The sequence below is a fragment of the Chrysemys picta genome, unplaced genomic scaffold (assembly GCF_011386835.1).
Source record: "Chrysemys picta bellii isolate R12L10 unplaced genomic scaffold, ASM1138683v2 scaf1407, whole genome shotgun sequence".
NCBI lineage: Eukaryota > Metazoa > Chordata > Testudines > Emydidae > Chrysemys > Chrysemys picta.
In genome coordinates this window covers 2,311-16,118 of record NW_027054113.1, presented here as the reverse complement: position 1 = coordinate 16,118, position 13,808 = coordinate 2,311, and the positions used below count along the sequence as shown (strand labels likewise).

The 13,808-nt window shown below is 37.5% G+C and overlaps 1 protein-coding gene across 1 annotated transcript; it reads left to right on the top strand.

The window, feature by feature from the left end:
- Positions 1–644: 644 nt before the first annotated feature.
- LOC135979939 (TBC1 domain family member 5-like) lies at positions 645–13,271 on the top strand. The gene is made up of 3 exons (XM_065580053.1): positions 645–780; positions 1,476–1,652; positions 9,148–13,271. Exons 2-3 carry the CDS (start codon positions 1,593–1,595, stop codon positions 9,442–9,444), a joined length of 357 nt encoding a protein of 118 aa, XP_065436125.1. The 5' UTR covers positions 645–780; positions 1,476–1,592; the 3' UTR covers positions 9,445–13,271.
- Positions 13,272–13,808: the final 537 nt, after the last annotated feature.

Below are 13,808 nucleotides of genomic sequence, written 5' to 3'. Positions count from 1 at the left end.
TGCTGTTGAGCTCGCCACGCTGACCAAACAGGAAATGAAATTCAAAAGTTCCCAGGGCTTTTCCTGTCTACCTGGCTAGTGCATCGGAGTTAAAAGTGCTGTCCAGAGCGGTCACATTGGAGCACTCTGGGATAGCTCCCAGAGGCCAATACTGTCAAATTGCACAATGCTGCGTCTGCACTACCCCAAATTCGACCCAAGAAGGTCGATTTTAGCTCTGCTCCCCTCGCCGGGGAGGAGTACTGCAGTCGATTTTAAGAGCCCTCTAGGTTGACGGAACGGGGTTGGTTGTGTAGCCGCATCGCTTATAAAATCAACCTAATGTGGCTAATTTCAACCTAACCTCGTAGTGTAGACCAGGGCTAACTTAATATCTGTGGAGATCATGAAGGTTATAGCCATCAGCTTTCTTCTAGGGATCAGGAATAGTATGTCTGTTGTGTGTCCTGATTAATTCAATTGGCAGTCAAATCTGGTAATAGCACAGCATCATTGTGGGAGTTCTGACTGGTGCGTAGAATTGGCCAGCCAAGTTTTTAATCCGCTTCTACAGTAAGTAAAGGTGCCAAGCTGTAGGTCTGTATGTGTGTGACTGCATGAGACATGGTGCTAATTTCTGAGCATGCTCATGCTGACTGTAAGTTGCTGGCAGATAAGTACTAAGTGATCATTTAGGAAAATATTGTTCTTTGTATTGCAGGAAATATTCAAGAGGTCATATTACAGGAACACTTGGAGAAAGAAGATGAAATTCTGGTATCCCTGGCAGGCTTGAAGCAGGTACAGATATTGACCGAATTCAGCTTTACAAATATTAATATATTAAGCTTTACAAATCCTCTTTTTCTGGAGGTGAAATTGAACCAAAGAGAGGTCAAGTTTCCTACCCAGTCCCAATTTCAGGAAGTCTGTGGTGGCCTGTGAGTAGAACCCTGGTAGCCTTATTCTCAGTTCTGGGCTTTAACCATCACTCCTCCAATGCATAACATACACTGTAGTCAGTATCCATGCCTCTGTCTTCTGTACCAAAAAAGCTGATATTTGTATGTAATTTGATCTGAGGGAAAAGTACTACATGCCTTTAACAAGAATATTATTAAACAAGGTGCATCTGTCTCTAAGAACTATTTCATTAGGGTTAGCTCTAGAATATCTTTCAACTGGAATACCATAATGTATGTCAGCTATCTAAGTGTTGGGGAGAGTGCATAGGTGGTTTGTTCTTTTTAAATATCTTAGGTACTTTGTGTTTTCCAGTTTCTGGTAGAACCCCGTTTCACTGGTGCTTGATCCTTTAACCAGTGCTAGTATTACCATTAATATTGTTTTCTTCTTCAAAAAATATAGTAAATAATTTACAAAAAACATAGTGCATGAAAGGCAGACTGTCTGCTTTGGGTACATTAGCCCAAGCTTCAGATATTTTAGATTTTTCCTAATGTTCTGAATTATTTTTCCTCCTGTTCGGCAAACAGATCAAGGATATTCTAAAGGGTTCCCTGCGTTTCAACCAGAGCCAGCTGGAGGCTGAAGAGAATGAGCAAATCACAATAGAAGATGATCATTACTGTTCCAGCAGTCAGAACAAGGAGATGGGCGATGCCCTAAAAGGATCTGTTATGGCAAAGCAACACTTCCTCTCAACGCTTCAGGTAAATACATCCATTTCAGCCAAGTTGCTGATATCCTGATGGAAAAAATGTGGCATTCAATACATATCTTTAGAACATTTTTCAAAAGTTCCTAAAATTTCACGAATTGTCTTGACAATTAAAATAATTTTTTTTGAGATTCAGACATTTACCTAAGAATGCAACGTAAAAAAAATTGTTCTAATTAAATAGCTTTGTTTATAAGTTGATACAATAGCAAATAAGACCTAGAGCTCCCTTAGATGAATGAGTCTTCCCAGGGTTTGAATTATCCATTATCAGAAAGGAGGCAATGTTGTTCACTGCTAGATAAGGCTCTGAGCCCAAGCCTACTCCCGTTGAAGTCAGTTTCAAAACTCCCATTGACGACATTGGTGCAGGATTAGGCTCTTTGTGAATAGGTATATCAAGTACAGTTTTTTGTTTTTTCTACATAGTTATCTCGGTTGCTTCTCAGTAAATTAGTTTCCTATTTTAAAAGATTGAAAATACCTTTATAACTGTCTTTAAAAAATATATCATTGGTGCTGGGGATTTAAAAATTGAAGGCAAATGTTTTCCTTTGGGTAGACTATTCTCATTGCCTCTGTCCTCTAGAATTCCATTATGCAACAGCTGATTACTGCATTGCACCAATGTATCTATCCTCAAGTGCCAAAAAAGATACTGCTAGGAGATCACTTTAACCTCCCATTCCCTTTCAGTTGTTTGAGGTTTCTGTATTGGCTTTCTACTTGAATCAATACAATGCTTTCATCCCACATGAAAAACATATGGTTACAAGGCAATAGATTTATTTCCATCCATGGTAGCACAAGGTTGCATAGCACACGGTTTTTGTCATTTAGTTGAGCTATGATTTTATATGAACAAATAACTATGTATGCAGATTAATGTATAATTCCCAATAAGAGCACATCAGCAGAGTTCTGAAGTTAAATCTGCCATACACCAGCACCAGTATCAATACCAACAACACTGGGAAACCAATAACAGCATTATCATTGCCATGGTCCAGTCTAGTCTGTGCTCAGTTTTCTACTACAGCTTGTTGAATCAACTCAGCCGTGCCGAAGGAGTGAATGAAAGGAAATAGAAGAATTACTTACCTAAACCTAATGAAACAGGATGTTGTGGTTTATAATAAAAATTTCCTTGTTTTTAACCGCTGTTAAAAATTGTATTTCAATATTAAAAATAAAATATATCTTATTTTACTTAATTATGTTAGATGCAAAGATAAAAGGCTTTTACGTTTGTTTACAAGTTCATTTAGAATGGATGTTGTCACGGATCCTAGTGAACGCCCCCTTCGCGGCCACCTGCTAGGACTGCTGTGAGGGGAATCCAAGCCTCTCTGCTCTAGCTCCTCAGGGGTGTGTTAAGCTCATGGAATCTGAACAGAGTCCAGTCACTGCCCCAATCTCGGAGTCCCTAGACACACACTCAGGGTGAGATCTTGTAACTGCACCCCTTTTCTGAGTGTTTGAACCCTCTGTCCAGCTGCCTCGCCCCCCTTCAAGACTTCCGAGTACTTAAACACACCCCGTCCCAGAACTCCATTCCCAAAAGGTGTGAAGCTTCTGGTTCACAATTTAAATCCCTCAGGTTCACCACAGTAGTTGTGAAGCAGCCCACACACACACACTTTGCTCAATCTATCAACCTATATTAAGGGTGCTCTTAACAGCTAAAGCACAGGAGAGTACAGATCATATAAAACATCTTAAATGCAGCATCCCTCACTGGCTCATCCTTCTCTTGGGATTCTTGGGGGACCATCTATATTCCAACAGGCAAGCAGGGCCCTCCATCTCCTTGCCTACTCTGCCACTGCAGCAGCCTCCCTTGTCTTAGTCTGGTGCAAAATGACTCTCTCCCCTAGTTCCTCCCTGTGAGTCCTTTAATAGACTCCGGCTGAGATCACATACTTCTTTTGTTCAGCCTTTTGGTAACTTTCCACTGCTCCCCTCCCTTCAGACAAGAGGAGAAAGTGTCTTCTCATAGGTAGAGCAAACCTATTGTCCCAAGGTGTTTTACTTTGAATAAACTATCGCTGAGTGCTGATTAATCACCATTGTCTCTGGCCTGGCAGAGGCATGGCACAACCCTGCTAACTCATTGGGGAACCCTATACATGTAGGTATTCCATGACACAGTAATTTCATGATACAATTTCATATAATCATCCAAAGTTCAGAAGTGGTACAAAAAGAACTCCCAGTTCATCACAGAGGTCATTACAGCTTTTAACCATGGTTATTAAAACCAGGCTTTTCTGCCATATTGAAGGCAGTGATTAAACCATTGGTAGCCCACTGGAGTACATATGGGCTAACACGGGTTTACCCAATGCCTTCAATATGGCAAAAAAGTCTGGTTTTAACAAAAGCGGTAAAAGCAGTAATGAAATCTGTGATTTGTGTAAGCTCGAAAGCTTTTCTCTCTCACCAACAGAAGTTGGTCCAATAAAAGATATTACCTCATCCCCCCTTGTCTCTCTAATATCCTGGGACCAACACAGACACAATGGGATTGCATATGGGAGTGCATGTCTAATGACAGCCCTTATTTTGGTACTATAGCTTCTCACTCTTTACATAAGAAATATTTGTGCCTTAGTATTGAAATGGCAGATGCCTTATTATTAATAATCCTTAACATTGATTCACAGTATAAAATGAAAGATACAGTATAACACAACGCGCTGTGTTAGATTGTGCAAACATTACTCAGGCTGGTAATGATTTATTCTCACATTGGTATCAATGGGGCTACTCATGAGTAACTGCTGGCAAATGTGAGTAAGGGTTGTGCAATCTAACCCTGATAAAACATTTAATAAGGTTTTGAGCTTTAAATGGTTAATATCTGCAGATTATGGTACATTTACAGTTTAGGGTACAGTGCATTTATTCTTATTAGCCTTCTCTCATCTCATCTTCTGGGAGCTCCAATTATAGTAATGAGCATCAGTTTATTATAGTAACAAAAATAAGAAATTAGTTTTAGAACTGCTTATTGTTGAGAAGAAATATTAATACCCCAGCATTCTTTGCTGTTTCTGACTACATTGTGTTTTGCTTTACTAGGTACAATCAAGTAAAAAGAGAAGATGTTTTGACCTTGTGTAATGAAAATTAAAAGATAAAAACTGCTAAGTTTAGTAGCCTGAGAAATGAGAGCATTAATTTTTTTTTTCCCAAACAGGACCACAGTCCAGCTTTTTAGTCTTAATGAGGGTAATGTGCTACAATGATGTTTCCAGGTCAAGCTGGAAGCATTTTCTGAATTTAGCAGAAAGTTTAAAAAGTTCTAAACATTAATTATTTAGAACACGTTGTGTTGCTTTAGTTTCATTCCTATTTAATGTGCTGCCAGCAAAATAAATTTTACTATATTTGTGGGGGTTTTCCATGTGTAATTCTGTTTAGTCTGGCCTTTTATGGCAGCTGAGTCTGTTATGTAGAAATTACATTTATATTCCAGAACCTCTGGAAAATATTTTGGGCCCAAATCTCATCTCCTCTACACTAGACTTACACCAGTGTTACTCAGTTGACTTCATTGGAGTTACTGCAGATTTATATTAGTGTAAATGAGATTGAAATCTGGCCCATTGTCTTTCAGTGGTTTTTAGATACTGGTCATTTGTCACTTTATTAACCAAAAAAGAAACTTACATCCCACCCCGTACTTCAGTTTCCCCATCTGTAAAATGGGAATAGTGATACTGATCACCTTTGTAAAGAAAACACTTGGCAATACAAAGATGAAAAATGCTATATAAAAGCTAAATATTATTATTTATACCACTCTACTATATATGTTTGGGCATAGTGGCACATTGCTCCAGCACTTGACATTTTATAAAGAATTACACACATAAGGAGGACTTCTTTTTTTTTTTTTCTAATGCTCCATTTTTTAACTCTATGCTGCAGTGGAATAAGAAAAAGCCTCAAATAAGATGTACAGCATTAATTTCCGTAGCAATACAGTTGATAAATAGAAATCTTGCATTGCTAAATATTGTATAATTAACACATTATCTTTCCTTTAACTAGCCCAAGACGGAGACAAAATGAATTGCTGCTGTTTTTCTAGGCTTACTTAAAATGTATTCTTATTGTTAGCTTTAGCTAGTTCACAGTATGCAGGCAATTGAAATAAGCCTGATACTAGTAGCTGATATTCATCAGGAAGAAATTTTTGGAGAAGCCATATGGCACAAGGCGAAAGGTTGTTAACTTTCAAAAGCTACTGGAAGTATAATTCTGTCATTTTTCATTTATTCAGTAGTGGCAGCAGATGGAAGAAAACATGGTTCATGTCAGTACGAGTTTCCTGAAAGAGAAACAGACAGAGCAAGGAGTGGGGAGACATATTTTTATCTCTGGAAATACCAGCATCAAAATAATAGTGTGTTCTAAAGACAGACCTATATTTATACCAAGCCTTTATAACATATTGAAGGGAATGGGTACATACTTCTACCAAACGCAGGTTTAGGGGCCCAAAATTTGGGTAGCCTAAAAATTGAAGAACATAACCATAAAGAAAAGAAGCTAAGAGATGATGCTTCTTTTTGTCCAACTAGGCAACAGCACATTTCAGAATTTAGGAAACTGCAGTAGCAGGGCCCCAGTAGAACTAGCTAAGGCGTGCCTGTTCACTGCCTTAAGGAAGTCAGCCTGTTTGCCTTACAGATATCTTCAAGATCGCTAGCACTGGTAACCTATTTGTAAGTGTGTTGCTAGGTAATGTCTTTGGTTCCCTAGGGTAGCAGCCATCTTGGACAAGAGAGCTGGGAAGACTGAAATAGTGGCTAATATGATGCCATCAGACTGGAATTATAAAATACACTCGGTGCTCAAAATTAAATTTGTATCTGTGTGTCAGGGGCTTCCAAAAAGAACGGGGGAAAGTGGATTACATCAACTAGGGGTGTTTAAAATAGCTTTCATTACTGTTGTAAAAAGAAAAAGAAGGCCATGAAATTTGGAATGGAACGTACAGCCCCAGAAGACCTTAATCTGGCCCTCTGTAATGCTATGTGATGAATGTCCATAGAATCAAGCAGGAAACTGTTGATTCATTTCTGGAGCTGAGCCGTTCTTTTACACTGTCTGTGTTCTCAGAGTCCTAGACATGATAGCTGATTAACTGACAGACGATGAAGATGGTAATTCAAATAGATCAGATGAAACAAAAACAGTAATTTAAAGAGAAATGATGTTTCATCATACAAAAGGTGTTTATATAGTGTAGTGCCTCTGTCTGTAAATTAGATCTGTTTGTTTGTAACTTCTTGGGAGTACTGAAAACATTTTTTTTAATTCACAGAAGGAGTAGGAAATTTACAACCAGTCAGTTTTAACTACATTATGAACTTACTAAATAGTTTTAGGAACTCTTAAAAATAATTTGTTCGATTTGAGTTATATTAATTTTATAATGGTCATCTGAAGGAAAATTAATTATTGTTATTTTAAAAGGGATGTGTGCATGTAAAGATTAGCAACAGTATTCAGCTAAAGTCAATTTTTTAGATCCATTAATTATATAATGAATTGTTATTATTGCTTGTGATTTATGTCATATTTTTGTTGCTAATGTAAGATGTTTCAATTTGTATTGGAGAGACAGTATTAAAATGGGTAATTCATTTATAGAAGAAAATATAAATAAAAATGAGAATGTTTAATATTAAAGTTATATAAGCAAGAATTTTTTAAAATATTCCATACTGATAGTGGAAATGTCTCTGGAACCCCTTTAATACAAACTTTTCTTTGTTCTTGAGGTACTGAGTCATAATTCTTTGTTCTGACCTTTTTCACTCAGCTGATATTTTGCCTTGTTAATTTTTAATAATTCGTAGTAACTACTTATATAATAGCTAGTAGCATAAATTTCCTATATATCCTGTACTTCAGTCCTCCCAATCCATTGATGGACTGAGGACTTTCAAGAGAGTACTCTTGTGTAATGAACAAGAGACAATGGGAAATGGCTATCAGCAGTAACTGCAGTAAAATAAATTTGGCAGGAGCCCATGGGATACCTAAAGGCAAGTTATGGATCACCAGTACCTTAATGATGCACGTAATTTTAGGTACTGTATTACTAATCTGTCTCTATCTCATTCACGCTGTTCCGTATCCTTTATTTTATTCCTTTTCCCCTCTACCAAAGCTTCCCATCTCTTACCCTAAAGTTACATTATGCTGGGAAATATAACTTTGCCTGAAAAATGGAGTTGCCCCTACTTAACACACCATTGTCTATTTGAGCCATACATAACTGACACATATGTTCCTCCAGCTGCTCCTTCCACTTCTTTTCCCTTTTCTCACTCTTGTGTTACTGTGAATCTAACAAGTTAGAATCAAGTTCATCTCACCTCAGGCTAACAAGGAGTCACTGCTTATCCCATGTCAGACTGTTTGCCAGATTGTATTCTTACTCAGTGGCAGCTGTATGAAATTGACTAGGCACCCAGTCATGATCCCTGGTAGGTGAACAAACTGCTTCCTGTACAGGAATATGATATTAATGTTTCTTATGGAAGAAAGGGGAAATAGTCTGCCATCCATTCAAGGTAACAGATTACAAATTTGCTAATAAAAGAATTTCTGCTCTGCTGGATATGCCATTAAGCCTCATGATTCAAATCGTGGACCTCTTGGAGGACTGCAGTTATTCCAGGTGGTATAAAAGTTTGGTGAACAAGCCACCACATGGGCTAGGTGGAGATTCAGATCACTCTCCAAAATATCATTTTACACTAACTTCTAAAAGCCAAAGGTTCTCTAATACTAGGTCATCAACCAACAGAAAAAATGTCAAATATTCAGTACTATAATGTACCTATAAGATCCCTATAGTTCTACGTAACTATGTGATCTTGGGAACTGCAGTAATGTGAGAGAGAAGTACTTTAGCACCAGTACAAGGTCCAGTACCTGGTGATGTATTTTTATTCTCTCTCAACTTTATATTTCATGCAATGTAAACAAGTATTTTTAGCCATTGCTGTTTTGTTAGTTAAAAAACATTATTTTTCCCTCATCTGCCCTTCTGCAATGCTTGCAATGAGCCAAATTCCTCTTGCTGTTTCTCCCCAGGTTTGAGGTTTGAGAGATGAGCTTTGGGTCATTCTTCCTAGGGGGGCTTTTGAGCCTGGAATTAATTCCTTCCATGTATCTAACCAGGGTCCTGTTTAGTGATCTTTTGGACACAGTGCAAGATACATTTTTATACTCTGAATTTAACTGTTGGCGCATCTAAAGTACCAAGGGTATTTGTCAGGTCAGTGGATGGAGATCATACAAGTCAGAGTAGACTTGAGTTATGTCAGTTGTTGGCAACAATTGTTCATTTTTCCTATGTCCAGTATCACAATGATGGGTATAATAGAGATTTTAAAATAAAGATGTGGTTTTTAGTTTTGCCACTTAGTCTAAATCATTTCCATGCTATTGTCTCACAGGCAACAGCTGAAACAAGCGGAAATTCAGAGAGCAGAAGCACTGATGACTATATCCTGGTTTCCAAAGAAGAGGAGGGAAATAAAGGTGCTGTCTGTGAGCACGAGCAGTCACTTCAGGCACACAAGGAGGCGGCAACAAAGAATGAAGCTCCATCTCGTTCTTCTTTGGTCTTTTCTGATCCACTCATGGGCTCCATTTCTGCCTCCTCTAGTAACCTGAGTTCTAGCCCTGATGATGATGATAGCAATAATAGCAAGGATTCTGACTTCACTATTGTCAGCCCCTTGGACATCTAATTAAACGGCTTGGAGAGCTTGTGAGGTCAGTTACTAAACCTCAGCTGAAATAACTTTGATTCCACAGGGCTGGATGACTGACCCAGAGGGACAGAAGGTATATATAGGTAACCCATTTCAGCTGCTAAAAGCCTAGCTAATCGATCAGAGCACAAATTTGGTACAGGCAGTATATTTCAACCCTCCAAAGAGTATAAAGGTTTTGTAGTGATTACCTTAACAGCTGCAGTAGTATCCAGATCTAATATAGAACTACTGCTAGTTGTAGGGTTATCTTAGCGCCTTCTAGAACGATAGTACTATTTACTTAGTTTCTCACCACATAGAATAACCTGTAGCATATATTCTAATGGATACCCAGAGGAGAGGAGACAAAACTACAGTTAATACATTTACTTTTTCCAACATGCCAGGTTAGGCTTATGCAGGGTGGGAAGGGAACTATTTCGCTAGAGATTATGGGTATAAAATGAGGGGAGGCAAATCAAAGAGATGCAAAGCATCCTTCAGCAACTGGTTCAGCAACTGGCATCAAGATTACTGGCGTTACAGAAAAAACCTCTGACTAGTACTAGTAGAGAGAAACTATAAAAGATAAGACCAGCACTTCAGGTATGGGAGAACACCAAATTAAATCTAAAATAGCCTCTTTAAAGCACTGGGAAGCTTGAATCTATACTAGTTAAAAGACTTCTAATATTTCTGAGTGAGGTGGTATGGGGTTTGTGTGTTGGAGTAGTGTTCCTTTGGAATCTGTTTCTGTAAATGTTTTAAGAACTGTACAGCCTCATTTATGTATAAGAATCAAGTCCATTCATGATGGATGGTGTTGTAGTTTTCCTTCATTGCAATTCTGTTACAGTTTAAGAAATAATTCACTTAGAAATGTGACTTGGAGTTATCCCCATTTATTTGATTAGAAGCATTGTCCCACAGGAGTTCTGAATTCCAAGGAACTATGAGATTCCTTTTCCTCTCACCAGAGGAATCTGAGTGGTGACGTTTGCTGAAGTATCACATTAGTTCTCAGTCAACACATCTGTTCTGAGGTATAGAAATATGCTGGAGGCATGGCTGTGAAAAGGAGTGGATGTGGTTTGAAAATGAAAATGATGTGGAGACTGATTCCAAATTACAGAGTTGTTGAAAATCTGGAGTAATTTGTTTGTTACTCTGATAAGGAGAGAAGGCAAAGGAGAACTCTTCTCGGATTCCTAGGGGTGTCTGCAACAAAAGAGAGCGATAAAATGAAAACTTCTACTACTGTGTCTAAAAGAGATTCACAATTTAATGGAGAGATGAAAATGTATATGCTGCTAATGGAGAGATGAAAACTTCCCTTTGCAGATAGCTTGATTGGGTTTGATCTTTCCTTCTGAAGCTAAAGGAAGTTTGCCCTTGCTCTGATTTAGGTATGCCACCAGGTTTGTTCTCAGTAGTAGAGTCCGGAGTTCTTTATCTTTAATCCCATAATAGCTAGTAAAGGTTAAAGACACACGTTTATGTCCCATTTTTAAGACTTCCTCACTACTGTGTTAAAGTAGAACCAGCTGGCAAATTTTGGAAAGGATGGGGATTTGAACAGCAGAGTCCTATTTCTTTTTGCCTAAAAATTTTTTTCTCCTCACAAGTAGCACTACACCTCTTATCCCTAATTATATTGACTAATTTCACTTTCCCTGAGAAGAATTATTGTTTAATGAGATTAACATGTCTAAATCAGTGGTTTGCTAGGGAAATTTTAACCATCTGATGGTGTTAGATCTGAGCAGACTGAATTAAAACAGCTTCCAGCTATCAGGTGAACATAACTTACCAGGGAAAGAGCTCTGAGGCACTCATAATTAAAAGCACTTTATATCGCAATGCTACTAACCATGTATTCTCTGTATACAATGACATGAACTTCCCCATTGCTGGTCAAGAAAAAGGCAGTGGTTCAATGAGGTCAAGAGTCTAATTAACTCTCTAAATTGTTTTTCTATTCGGAAAAGGAAATCTCTTTCCCATGAAATGTGGAATGCATCTGATAATACATGTGGGATTTTTTGCATTCCATAATCATTCTTAAATTCTTTGGAAGTAACAAAAAGAAATTATTATTAATAAATGGAAGCCTACTTTTTCAGCAGCTCTGAGGAAATACACTTATAGAAAGAATGTTACTAAATTGCCACATACACAATAACAACAAAATCCCTCCACGTTTATAGGATTTTATTTTACAGGACACATACAGTGTTACCATGCACTAACTTTGTAATTGCATGGCAAATGTTATGTTGTTAATAAATGGTACATACATTGATCAATTAATCTGCAAGTAACTGGAGTTAAATACAGTTTTTCAAAGTTAGGTGATGTGATATACTGTAGTTGGCTCTTACAAGGTCTAGTGTTGAAGACTGAAATGAAAAGGTAATTATCACATAATTACAGGGTAGCTGCCACACACGTACACATTCGAAAGCCACCATATAATTCTTCCAAAATTATTTGTGCCTTGTAAAATGAAGAAATACTGGAATGTTATGGGCAGGTTTAGCATCATGTGCGTGACAGGTTGAGGTACCGCACAGTCATGATGGCTGTTTGTTTTGCTGAAAGATCTTTAACGCGTAACATTTTGGAGGGGTTTTTATGTTGGTTTAATTCTAATCCTCTCATTTCTACATCTTCACAAAAAAACATTTCAGGATTTAACCCGCATGCTTCTGTGCAGGTTTATTTTGTATCCCTGAGTTTGTGCGAATGTCGGGGGATTAAATAGCTGTTATTTTAGAGCCTTCAGGCTTTCTAGCATTACCCCTTCCAGCTAGAGTTGTTGCTGATGGGGCACAAAGGTGAATCTGCTCAGGAAGCACATATGTAAAGCTGGGGAAAGTGTTACGTAGATCTGGAGAATCAAGAAGTACTGTGTACCATAAAAACAAAATCTTCAGTGACCACAGCAGTCTGGCAGGAGTAAAACACTTTATTTTTTAATCTTTTTTTTAAGCATTCTTTTGTTTTCTGTCCATTTACTCCAGGGATCACATTGTCATTCTCTTGAACAGTCTCAGTGCCATAAAAGAATGTGATTTGTACAGTTCTCTTATTCTTTAAATTTAATGGTTATGTCATTAACGTCAAATTTTTAAGCAAAGTTGAAAGTATAAAACTTTTTTAAAACTCACAAGTTTGTAATAATCAGTGAATCTCCCTGTTGGCTGAATTTCTATTGTGCCATGGGATTTGAACAAATCCTCAGCAGTAGAGAGACATTAATACAAATTAGATTTAAGTGAATCCCATTAGATGAGTCCACTTTGGTTATACCATGTCCCTCTACATTCCAAATACCATTTGTGGCTGCTGTTTGATCATACTGGAAATGTCATTAGACTTTTTTATATACATTAAGCCAAATAGCTATAGTTCGGACAAAATGACAGATAATCACCCTATCTTGCCTTATGTTACTATACCAAGGAAGAAATTGCCATTTTAAAACACAGGATTATTCTTTCTTCCAAAGATGACCTGCTCATAATGTTCATGGATAACATGTAATCTGATAGAAAATATATGCATTGTAAATTACAGATAAGTACTAATGTGGGACTTTAAAAAATATACCTGAGCCAATTTGAGGCTTATTGTACTGTATCTCAAGTCTGTACCATATGATTGTTTCAAGTCTTGTGCATGTAATGTCAGTCATACCTTACTGCGGAAAGGCAGTCACCATATTTTGACTACGTATTCATTTAGTTGTGGAAATTTGTATCTTCACTCTGGAAGAATGTCTAACCTGCTTTATTAAAGAAAGAACTAACAAATGCAAATTCTTTGGGCGTCTGCTTTTATTCGCAGCAGCAGCAGCAACAACAACAAAAAAGGTGGGAGGAATCTGGTGAATAGGGATTAAAATATTACAACTATGCTTTCCCAAAATAGGGATGCACAGCTGCTTGAAAATAATATCTAGCTCTTATATAGCACTTTTCATCAGTTTATCTCAGAGCACTTCCATTGCTTACATAGAACTGAAATCATCATCATTCATTACTGTTATTTTATTGTAATTGTATACATGAGCTAGAAAACACAAGTGATTACTATGTATTTCATTAAAACACCACATGTTAGAATTTGTTTGCTATTTCATTAAACTGATAGTGTGCTATATTTACTGTACGGAAAGTAAAGGGCCAGAATTTAAGATAGTGAAAAGCAGTCGTTCCATTAAATTCAGTGTTACTAGTTTAACAGATTCCAAGGCCAAAAGGGACAATTGTGACCATCTAATGTGACTTCCAGTATAACACAGGCCATAGAACTTCCCCTAGAGCAGTGTTTTTTAATCTGTGGGTCACGATCCA